The sequence below is a fragment of the Dreissena polymorpha genome, chromosome 6 (assembly GCF_020536995.1).
Source record: "Dreissena polymorpha isolate Duluth1 chromosome 6, UMN_Dpol_1.0, whole genome shotgun sequence".
NCBI classification, from domain to species: Eukaryota; Metazoa; Mollusca; class Bivalvia; order Myida; family Dreissenidae; genus Dreissena; species Dreissena polymorpha.
The window spans coordinates 76710396-76731988 of NC_068360.1; the positions used below are offsets into that span (position 1 = coordinate 76710396).

General features: G+C 32.7%; 2 protein-coding genes and 1 long non-coding RNA gene across 3 annotated transcripts in view; 2 read left to right on the plus strand and 1 right to left on the minus strand.

Moving 5' to 3' along the window:
• Positions 1 to 21593, plus strand: part of LOC127833749 (nephrin-like) — a 199568-nt gene that overhangs the window by 119468 nt on the left and 58507 nt on the right. The window contains exon 14 of the mRNA XM_052359179.1: positions 9632 to 9684. Coding sequence (XP_052215139.1) covers positions 9632 to 9684 — 53 coding nt within the window. The remainder of the gene's footprint in view (positions 1 to 9631; positions 9685 to 21593) is intronic.
• Positions 1 to 21593, minus strand: part of LOC127833758 (uncharacterized) — a 178448-nt gene that overhangs the window by 96670 nt on the left and 60185 nt on the right. The gene's annotated exons all lie outside the window — the stretch shown is intronic.
• The window catches only part of LOC127833751 (nephrin-like), a 53592-nt gene continuing 32712 nt past the window's right edge, over positions 714 to 21593 (plus strand). The window contains exons 1-6 of the mRNA XM_052359181.1: positions 714 to 831; positions 994 to 1338; positions 3397 to 3702; positions 3896 to 4186; positions 4387 to 4677; positions 4895 to 5087. Coding sequence (XP_052215141.1) covers positions 774 to 831; positions 994 to 1338; positions 3397 to 3702; positions 3896 to 4186; positions 4387 to 4677; positions 4895 to 4908 — 1305 coding nt within the window. The 5' untranslated portion in view covers positions 714 to 773 and the 3' untranslated portion in view covers positions 4909 to 5087. The remainder of the gene's footprint in view (positions 832 to 993; positions 1339 to 3396; positions 3703 to 3895; positions 4187 to 4386; positions 4678 to 4894; positions 5088 to 21593) is intronic.

The following is a 21593-nucleotide window of genomic DNA, read 5'->3' on the forward strand; positions in this document are numbered from 1 at the left end:
GACATCGGTTTGGGACAAAATGCTTATGTTTACGCTCTACTTCACACGCTAATGAAACTCGTCCCCGTTATACAGCTCTGCTGTGTTTCATTACTTTTTCTCTTTCTATTTTGCAATAGTTTTAGGACGCGAACATCGGTCTACATTTTGCCGTTTGTTCTTAAAATATATCTGCACCGTTTACACATTAAGGTGAATATGTCATATAACATATAATAATGTATATGATAGTCATCAACTTAATCTCCGTTGTATGTGTACGTCCGCGCATCCATGAATAAAGTACAAACGCGTATGCTACACTAGTATCAATCAGGTGAAATGCGGCGTCTGCTGAACGATGTACTTCTTAAAAGATACCACATAAAAGACGAACAAGTATTAATATATTTAGTTTGCTGAGAATATGGAAACATAATTAGAGTTTGAGTGATGTCCGTCTTGTATCCGTATTTGCGTATACAAATGATAAATACTTGTGTCTGCAATAAATAATCACAGCAGCTATTTTTACTTTTTCCTGTACAGCGTTAAAACATCAACGGAAACAAACGCGGATACTTTAACTCGTATATATGCTATTATAATCAAACCTTTCAAAACATGATACAGTAGGCCTTTTATCAAAACACGTTCATGACATATGTCTATTTATGTGTGTCATTTATTGTCCGGGTATGGAAAGACTGCAGGTTCGTTTTACTTCCGACTAGCATAGTACGGCAATAGCCCGTTTGCTTGGAGGACTGCTTTCATACTTAAATCGATGAGCTATGGATTGTTACGTCGTTAACTGTTTATTTTATATAATTGGCTATTTTGTTTTGAAAGGTATATTTTAATACGCATTTGTTACAGTAATGCATTAATACGGCGCCCCAAATTGTAAATGTTATTCGATTTATACGATTTGAAAAGGATACATTAGTTTGATAATGACATCAAATTTGTGTATTAAATGTGCTCCAAAGATAAAATTATTATTTAATAAAGGGTACACGACATCGCCGACATTGACTCTGGATGTAACTGATGTCTTAGTCAACAGCAATATAACGTTAACCTGCTCAACGTTAACATCGCCGGTTTCTGTTTCCTGGTTCAAAACAGAGAAAGGATCAGTAGTAGAGGAAAGGGTCAGTGCTCAAAAATGGCTAAACGAAACACAGCCATGCCTTACTTACAGCACTACTATGGAGTGTAACTGCTCTTCATCGCAGGTCTATTCGTGTTCTATAAAGTCGGTGAAGGCAACTGATGACGGTCAAAGCTGGCGCTGTAAGGCTTTTGATGGAAATGTGCAATATCAAAGCAACGTTGTCACGCTCAGCTTAATATGTAAGTTATCACGATGTCAATAATCTTATAATCAATCGCATTACTTCTACATTATGTTTTGTGTCTATAATTATGCAAATACTAGTATATATATGTGTACTATAAGACATGGATTCAAAACAACGAATCTGTATGCTTTAAAGTGAATAACAGTACTTTATTGCTTACACAATACAATTTTAACTCACATCCCAGCATACTGTTAGATTGATACGCACTTATGTAATACGAGTCGTGTTAAAAATATGCTAATAGGGTACATAACGTGTCGTCAAGGGTAAGCATGTGGAGTGTGTACAGACTACTTTAAGACGACACTTATATCGTATTTTTCTGGTGCTTTGCTTTAATTCACGTGATCGTTATTTTGCGTTAGTGTGTATTGTACGCTTGGGTTTGTCAGCCCAAACATGCTAAACAAATCAAAATAGTATGCTTAACTAATAGTTGGATGTAAAAACAAATCAATACATATTCATCGGATATGTACACATTTAACAAAAGCCTTGTCAGTTACGGGCATAAGAAGTTTCAGTTAGTGCTGGTATACCAGCTTGCCCAATTATAGCATGTGAAAACGAAAAATAATACAACTTATACAAAACATAAAACATGCTTTACGTTATTCAAATTTAGATAATGCAAAATAAACAAAGAAGATCCCGTGATTACAAATGTATGGCATTTATTGATAGTAACAGGAAGATAATACAAAAAAATAATACTAATGCAAAAGCGTAATAAATTGAATCAAAAAGCAAACCCTGGTACACAATTATTGATGTTTTAATATTTATGATAAACAAACCACAAAATGATTATTCCTTAACAAATTTTCAATTTAAAACAAAAAGAACTTCTTTAATATATAATGACAACTGGCTTCGCTTATCGCTTTGACAAGAGTTAATAAGTTGTAGAAATGTTTATACTAAACTTTACACACAATGAATTTTACAAATCTGTATAATTACGTGTTTATCTTGAACAAATTGTTTTATCTTGATAACAGTTATAAACATATGTCACCGTTTATCGCGGACCATGATCATGGTAATGTATTCATAAAGAGAAATCTGTATCTGAAATATTTACTTTAAATTTAAAAGTTTCGATATATCCATGGTCATGTAAAATTTTACGGACGGACGGTAACATATTGTCCTCTATTCCGTACGCATTTGTATTCTACTGCGATATTACTTACTAACGTTTCAAAATGCGTACGTATGGCAAACACAATCTCATTTTTTATATAACAAATGTAGACTAAATTTTATTTCCCTACGGTTTTCAAAACGATCAAAAACAGTATAACGCAATAATTATAAGATTCAATATGTCATTATTATACATTCAGATAACGTTACGTAAATGTTAATATACATCTGGCAGCCATATGTTTTCCGACCATTGTACATGTGACGTATGTGATAGATTTTGTCTTAACTATGTTTTATACCGTCATAACATCCAAACTATTTTATATGAATTAAATATCAAATTATGTTTGTTTTGAAAAGTTGTGCGGTGCAGCGTTATAATTACTAAATACATTAGAATGCATCTGTATGTGGCGAATCTTTTCTCATGTGACTAAGATGAATGCTTATGCTTGAAACAGAAGCGACCCGTGTTTTTACCTTTTCATTGCATGCATGCAAATCAATCGCTCATTAAAATCTAGACAGCGCCGCGGTGCTTTGTACTGTTGTATCACCGCGACAATCAGCGCGAATTATATTTATAGACTGCCAGGTGTGCTCTTTCTTAGGTACACATTTGACAGACAATATATAACGGGGTTAAGCTCTACGGTATATGAACTATAATTTGAATTAGTAAAGTCAGAAAAAAAAATAACTATCACACATTTTCCGATTTCATTTCAAAAGTTGAATATTTACCAATTGCGTACCGCCATTCAGATAAAAGCGGGAATCTAACAAAGAAATACATACATTATAAAACGTATTTCTCAATTTTTCGGTTATTATTTTAGATGGTTTTAACTTAAATTACTAGATAATTATAAACATATATTTTTTATATTTCCAGTACCTATTACTTCCTTGACCATACTGCCGGAGACGTCTGTTGCGTTCCCTGTGTTTAATGCCGTCTCGAACTTCACATGCATCACGTCATTTAGCCGGCCTCTGGCTAGTATTCAATGGTTCATTGACAAAATAAACATAACGTCCCTTGCTATATATTCGCACAATGATAACGTGGCAAGGAGTGACTTGCAATATAAACCAAACGCAAACAGTTACAGGGGTGGAAATATATCCTGCGTTGCAAATTATGAGTTTAAATCCATAAGTAAAGTTCTAACAGCAATTTTGAGCATTCAAGTACAATGTAAGTACTTAATATATATTTTAATGTAATGCTTATATTCATTTTAAAGATTGTATGATTATTGATCTATGGGTACGAATGCATATTGCTTGCAGATTGTTTAAAAATGTCTTTCTGACATTGCGTAATCATCCGTTGGTTGATTTTTCATTCGACGTATTAAAAACTAAACTGTTTGATATTTTGTTTGCAGTCCCCGTTTCTAAGCCAATAGTGACTATCAATAATGTAAGTATATCAACAGATTTCGCTATCAAAGAGGACCGACTCGTTCATTTGAATTGTTCCTCCTATGGATTTCCAGAGCCTTCTTATAACTGGACTTACCCGGGTGGACGGTCGACCGGTACTCATTTGAATTGTGCATTCACTCGAAATAACGGAAGCGTGTCATGTAAAGCATTTAATGTTATGCGAGGATTGGATGGCACAAATAGCGCACAGGCTACAGAGAAGAATAGCCAATTAAAAATAAACGTATTATGTAAGTTTGATTAAAAGCCATTTAGAAAAAAAATGAAAAACTATTTGTACATTAGGGCATCTCTAGAAAGAAACTCGCTTCTAAATGGAATATGGACAGTCAGACGGTGAATAAAGCTTTAAAAATACTAATTTTAGGCATTGACATTGCACTTCAATGTTTACTTATACGTATATTAAAAGAAACGTTTGTAATTACAGATCCACCGGCCGTCATAACAATGTCATCAATCACTGACAAGAACGTAGAAATAATTGATAGCACAATAAGAGTACAGAGAGGTGATAACATCAATATTGTCTGTACTAGTGACGCCAATCCCCTGGCTACGGTATTCTGGAATGGACAACTAAGTGTTTCATCTACATTGACCGTCACAAGTGTACAGCATGACGCTGTATGGACTTGCCAAGCTACAAACTCTATGACTGAATTTGATGGAGAAACATCAACGTCTACTGTAACAAGAAACGTATCCGCTAGCGTTTTATGTAAGAATGGATGCAAACATTTGAAGTTAATTGCTAAACTTTTTAATATTTATATTATATTTTTATATTTACTAAATCATAAATCCATAATTTTCTGTCTTAAGATGGTCCTAGTGTTCCTACAATCACGTATACAATATTGGAGCACTCAGATGCACGTAGGAATGTATCAAATGATCCAATAAGAGTCATAGTAGGAAGTACCATCATATTTAAGTGCTCCGTCGATAGTGTTCCGAACTCGACATACTCCTGGGATGCCGGATACGAAGGGAATATTCTAACGATAGTGAATATAACGCGAACAACGAACACAAGACACAACTGCATGGCAAAAAATGTTATGGATACATCATTTAAAGGAAATTTTATTGGCAGTAACTATTCCTTCGCAAATCTTGATATACTCTGTAAGTATAATTTTACATGTGAGTTTTGACAAGGTATCGTATAATTTTGTTTATAAAACCATCATGAATCAATTGCATATGTGTTATACTTTTAAGATGGCCCTGAGACCATAGCATTGATGTACAATAACGTCACTCCAATAGAGAACGAATTTAAAGTTATTGAAGGATGGTCGTTCAAAATATTATGTTCAGCCAGCAGTAACCCAGCTCCTCGATATACTTGGTCTGGTCATGTAGCACAACAAGGCGATGCTCTGATAATAAGAAATGTGAGAACTGACATAGAGAGAAATGTTACATGTAAAGCAAAAAACACCATGACAGATAGTGTGGGAAAGATAGTTGTCGGGACTACACTTGTAACCGTTTCAATGGAAGTGTTATGTGAGTACATATGTGCATTACTATTGAACATGTCTGCTTATAGATGAATCAAATGTTATCCTATATATTTAACCGTTATTTAAACATTATTAGTTTTTGTTTAGCCATTTCACTTTATAATATGAATAATCTAATAACGGTCATCAGCATATTTTTCAAAATAATATCGCGTACTTTAATTTAGTGCATGTACATATGCCAATTTGATTTCACAGACCCGCCTGATGTTCAACCTCTCCAGAACCAAACCGTGCTACTGAACAATTCTCTCACAGTTGTGTGCAATTTGACTCATGTTGGTAATCCACCAGCCTCAAACTATTCATGGATAAGGAAGGACATTGGCAGAGTGATGGGTACTGGAAAAACACTTATAATAAACAATATTAGATTGACAGATGAAGGGGAATACCAGTGTTATGCTTCGAACAGAATGGAACCAATAACTAATGAAGTGCTATACGGATTAAGTCAGTCGACGGTCTATATAAATGTTGAATGTAAGATAAAATATTGATTTAGTAAACATTTTAACACAGTTGTTTCAATCATTTAAGAATAAATATAGCAATATAATTATGCTGACTTTATATACACTATTATGTGTTATCAAATCATGCGAATAAAACATGTAAAGGATATTTGTATAATTATTCCGTCGTTTGAAAAAAAACTTGAGAAACATGATGTGTATAATGCATATATTTACAATAGGTAACACGATGAGATGGGTGGATAAAAATTGTGTTTAGCTTGTTTTAACTCGAAATATATTGTTTGTCACAAATGCTGCTACTTTTAAATTAAACACGTACGCGATATTAATTACTGTGCAAAATACAATTATTGCTGAAATATTTATCTAAATTACTGTTAATCATACAATGTCTATTTATTTGTGTCTCTGCACTTTGCTATTGGCTTATTGGTGTTAAAAGTAAAATTAAAACACATTTTTTTCCAGACGGAGCATATGTACGGGAATTCAAATCAAATCAATCACACAATAGCATCGCTGTTAACCAGGGTGGGACAGTAGATCTGTTGTGTGAAGCAGATGGTGACCCCGAGCCTGTGCTTCGTGTAATAAATACTACCCGTGGAAATGAAATCATCTTGGTTGAAATAAAAGGACGTGCAGCTAAATATCGCATTCAACAAGCACATTGCGAATATGATATTGGAAACTACACATGCTTGGCTGACAATCGTTATAACGAAGGGAGACAGTTATTTGCTCTTTTAGTTTACTGTAAGTGTATCTTATTAAACTAAATAGTAGTGTATTAACTTGAAATAAATATACATTACCATATACTCGTTTTTTACAGGTGTACCGAGAGCATCGCCATTTTCTCTTCCAACTACAACATTGTCCAGCGCACCGAACGACTCTGTGTTGTTCACATTCACAATTATTGCATATCCTAAACCGACTTCACAAGATGTAATTTGGTACAAGCGAGAGAATGATAGTTGGAGGGTTTTATCAGATGACAACAACTTCCTGATCACATTCTCTGATGATAGCATGCAGACACAGCTAAATATATTCCATGTGCAACTTGAAGATTATAGCGACTACATGGTGAACGTTTCTAACAAACTGGGTTCAACGATGGAAGTGTTTACTTTAAAAGCGAAGTGTATGTAGATGAACCATTATACTCATCAAGTTCTTATTTTTTATTTAATCTCATCTATTTTATTTAACTACATAGCATTGTCACGTGATCGCTTATTGTTCGTGGCGAACACACTGTACCAAACAAAGTTAATTTCTCTTCATTTAATAGTATGTAACCTATCATTCGATTACACGCCATGCGCATATTGCCATAATGACGTGACTCGTAGTAACTACATTTTGCTACATTGCGAATATGGCAAGTCTGTCTATTTCCATTATTGTCAATTTATCCGTATAACAACGTGGAATGAAATACTCAACAACAACGCCATATGTGAATTCCAGTCCAATTTAATATATTATATGATTCATATTTTTAAATATATAAGTAAAGTCTGACAAATACATGATTGGATCTATCTCGATCCGTTCATCTTAAAATCTAAGCGCAGAGTTTCGTTTCTACATAAAACATCTCGTTCTATTTCGTTATACACATAAACATAAAAAATAATATTCCTTATAATATATTTCATTGGTCAACGCGGTTTACTGAATACTCGTTAATTTCTGATTGGTTTGGTCAAAGAGTTCCCTTCCACAAAATGACACGCCCCGAGAACGGTGCACGTGTGTACCCACTTCTCGGTTCAGGTGATAGTAATACATCATTGCAATCCTTTTACCAATGGATGTAAGAGATAATTCACTAGGATTAAGATCCCCGCTGCAGTATCTTGTGTGTCTAGTGATAATAAGTCGCATAGTTCAATGGATGTAAGAAATAATTTAATCGGATTAGAATTTCCGTGGCTTTAGATTTGACTAGTTTATCCATTGGATACCTTGTTAAATACAGTCGTTGAGTAACAACTTAATTTGCTTATCTTTGACCTTTCAAATTGTAGATTTAGCCTACTTTAACAATTAATGTAGGGTATGTCATGTTCTTACTTGCTGAACTTGAACATTTTCTTATATTACTTAAACATCTATTTAATTTCTGAAAATGCACATATGATTTTGTTATACTATAAAAACATCTCTTGATAATTTCTGAAATACAATTTCAAAATTAAATTTACTCATAAATTCCTATCAAATTATTAATATTATCTGTTACTAAATTTATATCATATTGTTATAGTTACATAACATAATATTTATGTTATATATGGATACATAACTAATTAATTTATTTATCTCTACGGGGCTGTTACGTTACGATATATATGTTTAACATCTTGTTATATAATGTATGTATTTGAAATATCATATTTATGTTATGTTATTGATAGCAATACCGGAAGTTCCGAAAGACCTGCAAGTAAGCAGAACAGGAAAAACAGAATTGATTTTCGAATGGATCCCTGGTTTCAATGGCGGGGAAAGTCAAACATTTACTATTAGGTACAAAGCCTTAGACGAAGGAAGCTGGATTGTGATTCCCGTTAACTCTCCTCAATATATATGGACACTCGATGGGTTGAAGTCTGGAACGACATACCAAATCCAAATGATGGCAGAAAATAACATAGGAAAGTCGGATTGGACACAAGCAATACACGTTACTACTCTCCTTGACACAGGTACAGGATATACTTACCGAGTTGAGAAACTTGATTTAGTAACAAGTACAAAAGTATATGTTAAACGCATAGCTTAATCAGATTTTACTGTTTCATATTTGCTTATGCATCTGGTATTGCTTTTTTGTCTTGTTATGATTCGTTTAGGAAATAACGGCTATGCTGAGTATGACAAAACTCGAGATATTAATAATATGTATTCCCAGAAGTATCAGCATGTGCTTTTCTTTGGTATTGTGTACAGCTAGTGCATGTTTTCGTAGTTGGTAGTGGCTTGTCAACATCCGCTCTGGGTGGAGCAGTAGGTGGAGTATTCGGAGTAGTTGTCGTTATTGCCGTGTCCGTCCTGATATGGAGATACGGATCAGATTGTAATGCTTTACTGCATACTGGTATGCATACTTGTCTGTCAAACAGTTCATTGAACGGCTTTATAATTTATTTCAATCGCACTTCGTATAATGACATCTTTTTTTGTTTTCGCGTTTACAAATGGAGTTATATAACATGGATTATGACATGGACAATACTGTTATTAAGTTACTAAAACGAAACTAGATCTAGTGTTATATTGCTTTGTACGTGTCAGTAATTACAGGGCTAAACGCAACACAACAATGCCCAGTGAATAGGAACTCGGTTGGGCGGTATGAAGATCTGGTCAGAGAACAGTAAGTGAATGTATACTTGCACCTTAATTTGTTACGTTTGCCTTCGCTTGTGCATATAAAAAATATGCTGTTATAGCGTTAAAACACGTGTTTGGTCCTGATCATGGTGTAAGACATAGGGGGGGTTACCATATCTGGTAGTTGGTAGGTGTTTTGTAAACGTTGTATCGTGAAATAAGTATTAAAGTGACCCGTTAACTATTGCCTATTCCAAACAATGTTTTCTATTAATTCACTATTCAGTAGTTTCACGATGTTTGTATTCAGGGGCAACAACGACACCTCTACAACAGATGGAAGTTATGAAACCTGTAGAATCGGCAAGGCTTCACGTTTGCATTACTTAATACGGATATTTACATCGTATGAATTGCGTTGTTTATTGTTGGTTGAAATTGTCAGACCATATTCACCGTGATATCCACTTTAATTATCGTTCGTTGTTCTTCCAGACTCATCCCACGTCCGTCATTCCAATCAGTACGAAACACTTGAGGAGCTTGAATGTCGCCAATACTTAAGGATTTCGGCCTGTATTTCTCAACAAGTCAATACTTCGTCTGCAAAGATATCTGCATCGTGTCAAACTGATGAGTCAGCAAATAATCCGGAATACGTAAATTTACAGCTGTTCACTCAATGACTTTACCGAATGTGTTGCCTAGTAATTGTATATTGATTTAATGCTTTTATAATCGGATTGGATCACTTTTATGTATATCAATTTGAATTTGTTGGTGTAAAATATACCGTACATATTACATAATTTGTTATATTCAGTTTGTTTTAAGTATGACCCTGCATTATATGAACAAATGCCCTCCGGTGTTGTTGTTTTCGTAGGGTTTTTAGAATCTGCTTAATATATATAATAATATATAGCAACAATATTTATTTGTGTACTTTCTATAAGTTTACATTAGTATACAAATTGTATAATGCACTTAACAGGAAATCGCTCTCTCATGGACAGGTATGTCCAAGTTTAAATCAGTTCACCTGGTATTTAAATATGTATTTAAAGTGTTCTCGTTGTATCTAAAACTCTGGTATGTATATATTTCCAAATAGCTGCGAGTTTGCATTTTATCATTAAACTAGTGATTGTTTTTTATGCTAAACAACGTTATCTGATACATTTTTAAAACCAGGGTTGACAAATAAAAGAAAGTTAAGTGAAATTGATTTATTTAAAACTCATGCGTTTTGAAAGTTTTTGAAAATTATGTACTCGACATCATGGACATGCATTTCAACAATGCATATTTACAGTGCACATATGTTATTTCTTGCAACATTTCATTATTTCTCATCATGTAGAACCGATTTAATACTTGTGTTAACAATAAATGATTTCGTTGGTTTAGGAGCTTATGATTACTTGGTAAAGCCTATTTAAATTTTGACGGTATCATATAAGCTGTCCTTATTAATATAATGCACCAATTCATTCCACTCATTTATCAGTGAAATGAATTCAAGTGCGCGTTTTAAGGATACAAGACGGGACACATTGAAAATAAAATCACTCGTATTGCAAATATATATATAGCATATTTATTGCATATATATATAGTATCAGCAACCGCCTTATATAGCATATTTAGGAAGAAACATGTGAAGTGTAATTGTGCTATGCAGTCAAGAAATAGCATTATATAATATAACATAATATATTAGATGTGTTTTAAGGACGATTTTATAAAAAAAAAAGCAGGGATCTTAATTACTGTTCGTATAATGTCTTTCGGGTTTCATTTATTTCTATATCACCAGAATAATGAAGGCAGATTCATACTTTCTGCGTATGGTTTGATTTGTTTATAATAACACACACTTTCTGATTTCGTACCGTTATTAGGATACCACATGTCTACTTACAATTACGTTTACTAAGTTGAACGAGTACTGGCTTTCTTGCGAGTCGTCTGTCTGCCTCCAAAATTTACATGAAGCGTGTTCGCCAAAAAGGTTCAGACTAGTGTACGAACTAAACTTAATAATTGATACAGGAAGGAAAATATACTTATATATTTATGAGGAAGAAAATAACAACGATCCCAAGATCGCTTGATAAGTTAATATAAATCGGTTAGGTCTATTTACGTCCTTTAACAGACGTTCACTAGATCTCAAAACACGTATATACCAGAAATTAAGTATTGAACAAATTTGTATGCATAGACAGAAACTCCATCTTAGTCGGTTGCACGATTAATAAAAGTATATAACATGAAATTACCTTAAAAACTACTCACATGCCGTTAGTCCGTTATAGAGAGCATTGTATTTTGGGTAACAACTCTACCATTTAATGTACATTTAATTAAATGAACAAATCTGGAAAGAAATTAGTGAGCTATCAATTGACAGACATGCACGTGACCAACTTCATCAAAGTTTTATACCTTCTACTTAAACTTACATGAACACAATACATTAATTGTGTTGTGTAAGTAATACATTTTTAATATATACACTGACATATCAAAGGAAAATACCTTATATTCTATAATAATACCGATATGATTGTATTGTTAAAATGTTGTTTTCCAGTTGCCGCTTCATATTCACTCACTTACGACTGATCAGTTATGAAAACAACTAATAGTACGCGGCTAATGTTTATCTATTACAATATTATAGAATAATGTATACTGCGCTTGAGCATTTTTTTTCTATTCAGTTCTATCCACTCCATAATCAATCGCAAGTGGTTTGCAAATGATTGGAGTAGTGTTTTGCAATATTAACAAAGTTGCTGTAAATGTCAAATTAAAAAAGGAGATATCGACTCATCTGTGTCCAAATAAAATCTAAAATGCAAATACATCGTATTTAAACCTTCATTTATGGCAATTGTTTATACTATATTTTATTAGACCTTCATTTAAATATAATGCACCATTTCAAAAACGTAAGCGTTTTACATTATTTCTTAAAGATAGCTAAGACATGTTTAAACAGTTTTGAGCTTAAAAAAGGTAATATTAGACAATATTATATACACACGCGGACGTAAATATGTTTACAATTTGAAGACACACTGGTTCGTTAAATATATGTGTTTATAACGTTCGACCGTTTCGTATTTATTTTGTAAATATATAGAAAAGAAGGAAGTAATAACAACAGTGTTAAGCCTGATCAAAACACTTACATGGGCCAACTACAACATAAGAACAGGAACTATGATATAAATATACACCATGAAGTTTTTATTAGTGAAGTTCGTATGGTAATTATTATTTGCTACACTTCCTGTTAAGTCTGGCGTTTGTTTTATATATTCAATTGTAATGCAACTTTGACCTTATCATTCATCTTGTATATATACACATGTATTGCGACATCGCTTTGGGACAAAGGGCTTATTTTACGCTCTACTTCATGAAACTCATACCCGTTATACAGCTCTGCTGTGTTTCATTACTTTTTCGCTTTCTATTTTGCAATAGTTTAAGGACGCGAACATCGGTCCACATTTTGCCGTTTGTTCTTAAAATATATCTGCACCGTTTACACATTAAGGTGAATATGTCATATAGTTATCTAATAGTATTGATACGATACCTTTTATTTGGTCATATTTACCCTTCAGTGAGATGCTATTGGTCAGCTTTTGTGGTGGTAAGCTGTTTTATGTTCGGCTTTGACCATCGTTTGTCGAGTGTCGTCAACAATATGCTTCAAACAAAAGAGCCTTTAATAGCCCTGTTTAAAAACTGTCCGAATCGTTCTTGACCACTGCATATGTTGGTTATTGACATTTGAAATAGATTGTTAAACAACCGGACACTTAAAATGTAATATCGTCTGAAACCGTTAGTCATTAGTTTAGTATACAATGTGTATCATCGAATAGTTTTTTGTTTCTAGGTATTTCTCTGTATTTTGATATTACTTGCTTTAGTTTTTATCCACGAAACAATTTAGTTCTTTCCGTAAAATAATGTTTCCGGATCACTAACCATAAGCGTCGCTTTTCCCCAAGTAACAACTCCGTTTAAAATATGATATATGTGGAACTTGACTGAATGAGCTGGTTTTAAAAGCATATTGATTGACAATGTAAGGCAATCTAGGTGTAACGGAAGTGACCAAGATTTACGGAGTACGTGTCGTTACTGTAATTTTAAAAGATTGGTTATCAAGTTAATATGAACAGAGACATTACAAGACATACCAACGCAGTTTTCATTAAAATGGACAGACACATGTTGATTAATTGAATGGTAAGATGTTTTGCGTTTATGTTTTCTAGAATCAGTCACAAGTTATAAACTGCGGGTAAAATGTTTAAACATTCTAAAACGGCATAACTATTTATATTATATTTACACAAGATTATATTTGTTTCAATACCAATATAAAGGAAAACTAAATATAAGATAACTTTTGAAAGTTAGGTCAGTCATGAACATGTCAAATTGTCGCACGTTTTTACATCACTAACGCCTGTCGACTCTCAATGATCTCATGTCGAACACTATACAATTTTGATTCAAATTATAATTCTTAAACCGTTCTCGCTCATTATTATCTATTATAATTAGCTTCACTTCTACTACCACTGCCCTCATCTGTATCCTAATCATTATTAAATCATAATCATCATCACCGCCACCATCATCATTACCATCTTTTTATATCAATGTTTTTTGTAGCGGTGCGTTTGCAGACCAATAGCCGGTTTTACTGTAAATAGTCAGTGCAAGCTGGTGTTATTGTTCCACGATAACTTGTGCAGATTAAAATATAATATGTTCAAGAAAACCAACACACCTTAAGCTACATTGTTTGTAAGCATTATATATTGTTTAACAAAAAGTGTGATGTATCGTTTACCTGGGATATCACGCGTAACTTGTTGTATTGATGTATTATATAAGTAAAGTTGCAACTGAAATACTGTTGTTTATATACCAGACTCGCATTTTTAACATATAAGTAAAGGTACAGAGGTTGTGATGGGGCTTTTAGAAACACTTGCATCAATGCTGTAAGATTGATATATGATCGAAAACAACAGTGGGTAAAACACAAAACAGCCAATTGTAAGTGCATGAAATGATGTAGTGTATGAATAAGGTTGGTCAACATGTTTTATAAATGTTGAATTAAAGTGACACACGCTTGTATTTAAATGCAGTTGTTGTGATTACTAGACATAATAAATAGTTTTATTATTATTAAAAGACAAACATGAACCCAGTATATTGGGTGTATGCAGAAATTCCTCTGAAGCAACATCTACAAAACATTAGTTGGTATGTGTAAAAACCATATAGTCGACACAGTACATCATGTATTACAGCGCTACCGTTAGTGGATGTCCGGGCGTAAATTACGCCCAACAACTTCAGTCGTACATCCATTTTACAAATTGTGAAAGTCCCTAAGACGTCCGATAATCCGCATGAACGCTGTTTTCAAATACACAGCATGTTCAAATTTAAACAGTAAATCCGATCATTTGCTGCGACATCTCCACATAGGTGCTACAGCATTTTATGAGTTGCTCAGCGAGTAACAAATATTAATTTGTCCAGCTGTCCATCAAGTTATTGTTGGTAATTGCATTAGCCCATTAGCGCTCAGGCAGTCAATTTGCGTTGGATCACGTGCGTTCAAATACCTGGTCACAGTTGAAAGTTTTTATTAAAAAAATCATGTTCTCACTCCATAAGCCTCATTTATGATTCATTCGTGATGAAAATCGTCCAAATTCTCCTTGGCAATACCTAGGCTGTATTTGAATTAAGATCATGTGCAATAAAAAAAATAGGTCACCAGGTCAAAGTTTTAAAAACCTTGTTTTAACTCTAGCTGCAACATTTATAACCCAAACTTGATGAACTTGGAAAGATGATTATCTGGATAATATAAAGGCCACGTTTGAACCCGGGTCGGATGTATTTTTATCACATGCCATACCCTGTTTCCCATCTAATATAACCATTACGAATATTTGTATCTTACACATGTGTAATATACTTTGTTAGCGTTTTCATTGGCTTGTTCGATTGACCAATCGCATTTTGTTATTTTGCTGAAATGGCGTTGCAACGTCAAATGACGTCACAACATGTAAACAACATTCGGGATTTATCATTATGTTTGCGTAAATATTTATTTAACTTGCTCATTTAAAAGCATGTGATAACATATATATATTCTAGGTCGACAGGTCAAATCTTAAAAAGGCTTGTTACCACTCTAATGCTACATATATGACTCAGTCTTGATGAAAATTAACAATACGAAGGTCATGTTTGATTGTGGGTCAAGTATTGTCAAGGGTTAGATCACTTGTTCAATTCTAAAGCAACTGGTGCCCTAGAATACGGGTGAGCGCTTAATGGCCATTATGAGAGGTATTGTTTATATATTTAATAAGCATTTTTGTGGATATACTATATTTAACATTCAGAACAACAGTAGAATTGAAATACAAATTTATACAATAGTATAACTGAATTATCATAGCTGAATCGATTGATAAGTTATATGGGTCTATTAAATATTGAACGAAAATGTATACAATACAAAAATATCTTCTTGTTGACACTTTTTTTTATTTAACAGAACGATATTCAGTTCAATCAATAATTGTAGACAATAATAAAGCATATAAGAGAGAGGCCGTCACGCAATGTGTACACTGTCGGAGTGCATATCTTGAATATACAGGCAAACTAATTCATATATTCAATGCTGTATTTTATTGTTGCTGAAAATGTATTAAAACGGTGTTTAAATACATGTATTTTATATATATATATATATATATATGTATATATATATATATATATATATATATATATGCATAATATATTAATATATTAATATCAACGGGTCAATCAATCAAGTTTGTTTAGATTATTTGATAAGTCAACGAATTCAATAAGAAGTAATGCGTTTAAACTGCTCTCAAATGTGACCGAAGCTATTCAAGCAGGACAACTCTAATGGATTTTCATCGAAATGACGGAAGAGTTACATACCTTCTTAAAGGCAACATTTATTACAAAATTTACTGATAATGATTATGCTGAAATATGAAAAACTTTTATTAAATAATTGACATGTAAACATTACTACTATAAGCCGGCTGTAATGGTTTCGGGCTTCGTATAAAACGATCAAGGCATTGTTAAATGTTCAAATGTAATGCATTGACTAGGATTTTTTTGGTTGATCACAGTCACTAAGTGAAATGTGAGAAGAAACAAAACATTGTTTACATAGCATGATCAAATTTACGTTTACATATGCCACACAGTAATGAAAAGAAAACTAACAGATGATCTGATGTTACTGTCTGTTTATAAATAACTAATTGCATATGCAATTATTAATTTAGCAACATACACGCGCTGCCAGATCTCTCCTTTTATGTAATCACCCTCATTTGTATTAATTTAATAGAAGCTTATAATACATTTAATAATTTCAGATTTATTTTTAAATAAATATAATATTTCAAAGGTAGTTATTATACTTTCTTTATTTTACAAATACTAGTTTTAAATTATATATATATATATATATATATATATATATATATATATATATATATATATATATATATATATATATATATATATATATATATATATATATATATATATATAGACATATATCGCATATCTTTCTCCATATATAGATATATATATATATATATGTGTGTGTGTATGTGTGTGTATATATTACGTCCAGCTTATCAACGATTCTAAAACGCGGTACATAGAGTAAAAGGATCCACGAGACTGTTATTCACTTACAATCCGAAGTTAACAAGTCAAATGCGCTAAGGTAAGTAAAGCATGAACATTTGGAATAGTATAAGGAAACATTTCAACATATATATTTTTAACCGAAATTGCCCTTACGTAAAATATAGGTAACAAGAAAACTATTGTATAAATATTGTTTAAAGCATGCATACACCGGCGTGTCGGAGAAACCCTTATATACGAGTGCAGTTAATATCACATGTGCAGATATATGCACGAACTTAGTGTGGCATGGCCCCCGGGCTTGTTTAATGTCATAGCGTTTAAGTACATATATAAAATTGTCGATTTCAATTGGAGAGTCGTCGGTTTACAAGCGCGCTGTTTTATAAACTTACTTTTGCACAATTGTTTTTTACTTTGATGTCGTGATTCATAAATCGCAGGTTCTTAATTGTTCAAGTGAACGATGGCAATAGAGTTATATGAACATATGATAGTCAGTGCATGTTGCTCTGTAACATTAATGCAATCTCCAAAATAAGGACATTTATGTAAAATAATAAAGAGGGTGATGGGATTGCAAACAAAGTTTGCAGTCTTTTGTTCCATAATCATGTATGCAAAGCCTTTTACATATCGTTAAAACTACTATCGCTCTACATTACTTTGTTATTAGCAACAAAAACAAGAACAAAAAGACAAACAACAAACACACTATACCTCCAGAGTCCGATGTAGTAATATGATAAAAAGTTGATGAATCTTAAACAAAGACAAACAAATTTAGCAACAATGAAATGGACTTTCTTAAAACATAGCATTTTAAAAGAATAATTTTCAATTTATTTTTCAGTTAACCTCACAATCGGTGAACAATTTTTATGTACTTTAAACACAGTTACATTCAAAAGCGTGTATCTTTTAATTTGTACAAACGAAATATATCAAGTTTTCACATCATACAATGTTTTATTTTTCACGAGACAGACGCGTATTACCTTTTGCACATTTAGTGATGTTCGGTGTACCAGGGTTTTTAAAACAACTGTAGTTTCCTGACGTTGCGCAATCAAATGTTTTTATGGTAACGTTCATAACAGGTAAATCTACATCTGTAGACATATTGTACACTCCTGTGCTAGTTGGTTCTAGAGGACATTCAAAATCAAATATTTTGTAGCACTCTCCTATTATTTTGTTATCATGTAAACAGCGTACGTGTTTTGTTTTGTTATTTTCCCATGCGAATTTAAATGTCAACGAGACATTTTGTGTGTCGGCATCAAAATAATATTCTTCGCATATACCTGTAAAATCAAATAAAACTTGAAATTGAGACATCGTAAATCTTCGAATTTCAATTTAATTGTGTTTATGTTATAAACATCGAAATACATTTTAATTTTAATTTTACAAAGATATATCAGTAAAACATATTGCCTGAAACGTAGTGTGTTTCCACAAGAATCAGTAATACTCCAAACATAATCCAGGACGCCATTGTCACCGTGTACTGTGCATATCAAGCACACACGCACTGTTTAAAGTAGTCGCTACGTAAACAAAAATCAAAGCTCTTTGAGTGATTATTATTTAAAGGCGTGTTGGTAATTTATCTTGGCCGAATCAAGAGAGCACGACAGTTATATACAATAAAATTCTTCGCTATAATGTAAATTGCATTGCATTCGTCGACTTGAGATTATTACATATTAATATAAATAACAATATCAATCACAAATATGAAAATTATAATTTTAACGTAATTTTTCTGTCGTGAGTAAGAGGTTTATCAACACAGAACGACAATGTTTCTTGCAACTGATAACATATACTTACCTGAACATATCTCGGGATTGAGTATTTGATATTGTACTGATATAAGGGGTTACTATTGTATTTAGTGCGTCCTTAAACTTGACTCAATACAGACTATTATCGAAGTATTGGGACAATTATAATAGGAATTTGCATGCGTTTTGTTAACTGTTTTCATACTATTGTTTGAAGAACCATTCCGGTCCGGTCGAAAAAATGAAATGTTATTTAAGAAACAAAAGATCGTAAACGGCATTTAAATTTAACACGACAAACCGGCATGGGACGACAAACCGGCAGCAAGCAAAAACGGTCGCAACAAATCCACACAAGTTAAATGTTACGTATTGTGGTAGCATAGTTACTTGCTAGTTTACAAAAATAACGCATTTTCTATTACCATGTGCGATGTTTGGCTTCATCGTATTAACTGCATTGGCCACTACATGATATAATTGATTCAGGTTTTCGTGTTTTGTTATAGTATAATTAGCATTTGCGTATTTGTGCTATTTCAGAAAAGGAAATGACACCTTTTATAGTTTTATTGTTACAAAATATAGGAAGTTTAATGGCGCCCATATAATTTAACGAACTATATGCTTATTTGTACATTATTTTAATGAGATCGAAAGTATGTTATTTGCCGTATGTACTCTTAGATCTGCAGAAAGTTTGTCCATAGGTATACATTAGTTGTTGAATTTTGTCTCAGATTGTCACATTCTAAATTTGATAATGCACATATAACGTATCGGTTGGTGGCATTTTTAACATTTGCTTGTTTGCTATATATATGACAGTTTTCAACAGATAAGTAATTTCTGCCACTTAAAACTGATCTTGGCGTTATTATCCTTTTTAAATTATCATTGATTTATGTGTTTACAACCAAGTTAATGATAATGATTTGGCTATACACTTGTTGCGATGCGGTACCATCCGTGTTATGAAAGACCAAATAAGAGTTCAGTATCCATTTTAATGTTTCTGTTCACATCGTTTTATTGAATAATCAATCCATCCGACATTCTTATCTGATATTGACTTAAACGTTATTATTATATTTAATTAATAACTATAGTAACCATAGTTCGATAAGCAGATTAACCAATACAATCTGCAAACCCGATAACAAAACACCTTTACGGTTTGCTTCACTAAACAATCCTCACAACTATATGCATTTAATGGAAGAAAGTAATGTCTAAATGATGAAAGGTCATTTCAGCCAAAGTAAAATAAGAAAATAGACACTTTTTTATTTTGTGAGACTGTTTTCGACTACATATGAACATAAATAATTGCGACGTCGTCTACGTCAATATTGGTAACCACGCAGTAGGGCGATCATGGTTCAGTGCTAATTTTGTAAACATTGTTGTTTAGTTTAGATGGCATGTCTTATTTGTATCCTTCTTTGTTTATTTGCAAGAATGAGTCCTTATATATTTAATCTTTAAAAGCCAGCATATACATTTATTGACCAACCATCGTATTTTTCCGTCCGTGCGTCTCTCAGTTATTCCGTCCGAATATGGCGGTTTTTAATGGAGAACGTAATATACTTGAGTAAAACCGGATATAAATGATAGCATGACAAGCAAAGTCATAACTCAGGTGCAATGAGGCGTCAAATGCAAAACATTATTTTCTGCAGATATCATATGTTAGCCAAAAGGTTTATATCAATGTTTTTTGCTGTGATAAATGTACACTGAATTTTACACACTGTGTCTGTATTATTGGCATATAAACATATACATATCCATAATTAACTATAGCAAGATAATCAACGGATACTGAAAGAATGATACATTAACTCGTATATTTACACCCATAATCAAATTTTGCAAATCATAATACAGTTGGTCTTTAATCAAAATTATTTCATGGCATATGTCTAATTATGCTGCTCATTTATTTTCCGGGATAGGAAAGATAACATTATTGTAAATACAAGTCCGATACTCAAATTTCCTTGTATGACCGACTAGCATTTCACGTAGATTGTTTTGCATGAAGGATTATTTTATCACTTAAAATGATGAGCTATGGGTTTCTCCGTAGTTAATTGTATTTGTTTTATAATTGAGATGTTCGTATTGAAAGGTAATGATTAAGTAAATCTACTCTAAATTGAATAGGAAATTTGAAACTATATTTGAAATGCGTAAGATATAAGCATTTTGATAACACGTGTGTGTACTTATTGTTTACCAGATATAGATTTTTTTTTTAATACAGGGTACAAAGCATCGCCGACATTTACTGTGGATGTAAATGATGTCTTCGTCTTCGTAAACAGTAGCATAAAGTTTACATGTTCCACGTCATCTCCGCCGAAAAGGATTGAATGGTTCATGAATGGCGAAGGATCAGAAGAAGAGAAAAGGGTCATTGCTCAACAATGGCTAGATGCTGATCAACAGTGTCAAACTAACAACAATGCTATGGATTTTTCCTGTTTATCAGTACAGGTCTACTCGTGTTCTATTAAGACGATGAATTCAAGAAATGACGGACAAAGCTGGCGCTGCAAAGCTGTAAATGGAAATGTGTATAGTGAAAGCAAAAGCTACACAATCAGATTAATATGTAAGTTATCAATAGGTCAATTGTCTTATTATCAATCATTCTGGTACTCATTTGTGTTTTTTTCTATAATA